General features: G+C 46.5%; 1 protein-coding gene across 1 annotated transcript; it reads right to left on the minus strand.

The window, feature by feature from the left end:
- Positions 1-592: 592 nt before the first annotated feature.
- LOC113235401 lies at positions 593-1,006 on the minus strand. The gene is made up of 2 exons (XM_026471080.1): positions 799-1,006; positions 593-732 (listed from the first exon to the last, which is right to left on the minus strand). Exons 1-2 carry the CDS (start codon positions 1,004-1,006, stop codon positions 593-595), a joined length of 348 nt encoding a protein of 115 aa, XP_026326865.1.
- Positions 1,007-1,992: the final 986 nt, after the last annotated feature.

Genomic DNA, 1,992 nt, shown 5'->3' on the forward strand with positions numbered 1-1,992 from the left:
CCGTCACCCTGAGACGTAAGTTGGCAAGTCCCATGTGCCTGTAACTTCACCAGCACCCTTACCCTTCCAAACCTAACTATGCTAACATTACTGCTTGGCGGCAGAAATAGGTAAGGTGGCAGTACTTTCCTGGATTTTAGTGAATGAATTCATTGTTGTTTTAATTGGCAGTTGAAGAACTATGATACACAACGCCATCTGTACGAATGTTTCCTAAAGATAAGTTGTAGAAACCCAAATGTTTACCATGAGGACATACGGTAGGTTTCTCCGGACATTAAGGCTTGATGAGGCATCATCATCATTCACAGACTGATTTCACCCACTGCTGGGTATAGGCCTCCCGAAGTTTGTGCCATCCATCACGGTCCCGTGCTAGCCGCATTCATTCATACGCCGCGACGCGCACCATGTCGTCGACCCACCTTGCAACAGGGCGCCCGACGCATCTTTTGCCCATCCTCGGCCACCAATCGATGCCATCGAAAGTCGATGTCTTGTTGGTGGAACAAGACATCGACTGATCATCACCTTGCCTAGCTAGGTGTCCCGCCCATTCCCATTTGAGTTCCATGATCCGAGTTCCAGCATCCTAGACTTTCGTCCATCGTCGGATCTCAACGTTCGGAACTCGGTCTACAAGGCTGATGCCGAGCATAGCGCGCTTCATGGCCCTCTGTGCAACTCTCAACCTGTATACAGTCTCTTGCGTGAGCGTCCACATGTCGTCACCTTAAGTCATGGCGGGCAGAACACATGGATTAAACAAGCGGGTCTTCAGACACTGTGGAACCTTACCTGATTTAAGGATGTCACCTAACTTGCTAAACGCAGCCCATCCCAGCTGGATTCTTTTTGAGATCTCTTTAGGCTGATGCTCTTTGCCAAAGGATAGAACATGTCCGAGACAGACGTACTGATCGACTCTCTCCAGCCTCTCATTTCCCACCGTGACAGTGGTATTTGACGGACTGAAGAGATTCGCCATAATCTTCATCTTGGACATATTCATCCTTAGGCCTACTCTCAAAGAAGCATCATAAAGTTGTTCCAGCATCCTTTGGAGATCGTCGAAACTTGCAAATAGCACGAGATCGTCCGCGAATCTTAGGTGAGACAAATGGTGTTACACCATTGATGTTAATGCCGCGGTTATCCCGTTTAAGGGTTTTTACGACATCTTCAAGTCCTCGCCGGATTGGAACGGGATTGGTTAAATCGTGAACTCGTACCTGCAGAGTGGCTGAACGGTAGAGCTCCCGGGGCACATCCACGTAACGGGAATCGATGTGGCAGCGATGAAGAGCGTGGAACACGGCCCAATGTTTGATACTGTCAAAAGCCTTCTCATAATCGACGAAAGCCATGACAAGGGACCGGTTATATTCGAGACATTTCCCCATCAGCTATTAACCGTGTGGATATGGTCGATGGCTGAGAAGCCGCTCCGAAAGCCAGCCTGCTCAATAGGCTGCGCTTCGTCAAGTTCACTGGTAAGCCAGATGGTCAAAATCTTTGTAAATAGTTATAAATCTGAGAGAGCAAGCTAATCGGCCGATAATTGCTTAGTTTTGCAATGTCGCCTTTTTTGTGGATGGTGGTGACGATGGCATTCTTCCATTGCTCTGGTGTTCGAGCTTCATGAACAACTTTGTTGAAAAGTTTCACAAGCACTTTTACCACAGGATTTCCTCCTGCTTTGAGTAGTTGGACTGAAACACCATCATCTCATCATCATCGGATGATAGTGTTGATAAGGCACTGAGTACTAATTTAGAGTTATTACTTTTTCTTCAAATAACCTCAAGAATGAGCCAGTCTTTTTGAACAATGTCGTAATGTACACGTTTAATTTGAATATTATTACCGGTAGCTTTTAACGCCAGATGATCGAATCAATGTCAGTAATGTCATTCCCAAACGACACTGATTGATCTGTAGTTGTCTTTAAAAATCCTCCAACTACATCCGGGGCACCCGCGATTATTGTGA

This window comes from Hyposmocoma kahamanoa, unplaced genomic scaffold, assembly GCF_003589595.1.
Source record: "Hyposmocoma kahamanoa isolate Upper Pololo Valley unplaced genomic scaffold, ASM358959v1 87, whole genome shotgun sequence".
Classification (NCBI taxonomy): Eukaryota; Metazoa; Arthropoda; class Insecta; order Lepidoptera; family Cosmopterigidae; genus Hyposmocoma; species Hyposmocoma kahamanoa.

What these genes read in the sequence shown, in the direction of transcription:
- LOC113235401 (XM_026471080.1), bottom strand. Translation starts at nt 1,006, where the DNA reads ATGTCCAAGATGAAGATTATGGCGAATCTCTTCAGTCCGTCAAATACC. An exon ending in AGGTGACATCCTTAAATCAG is followed by an intron (nt 733 to 798) that starts GTAAGGTTCCAC and finishes CCATGACTTAAG; the next exon opens with GTGACGACATGTGGACGCTC.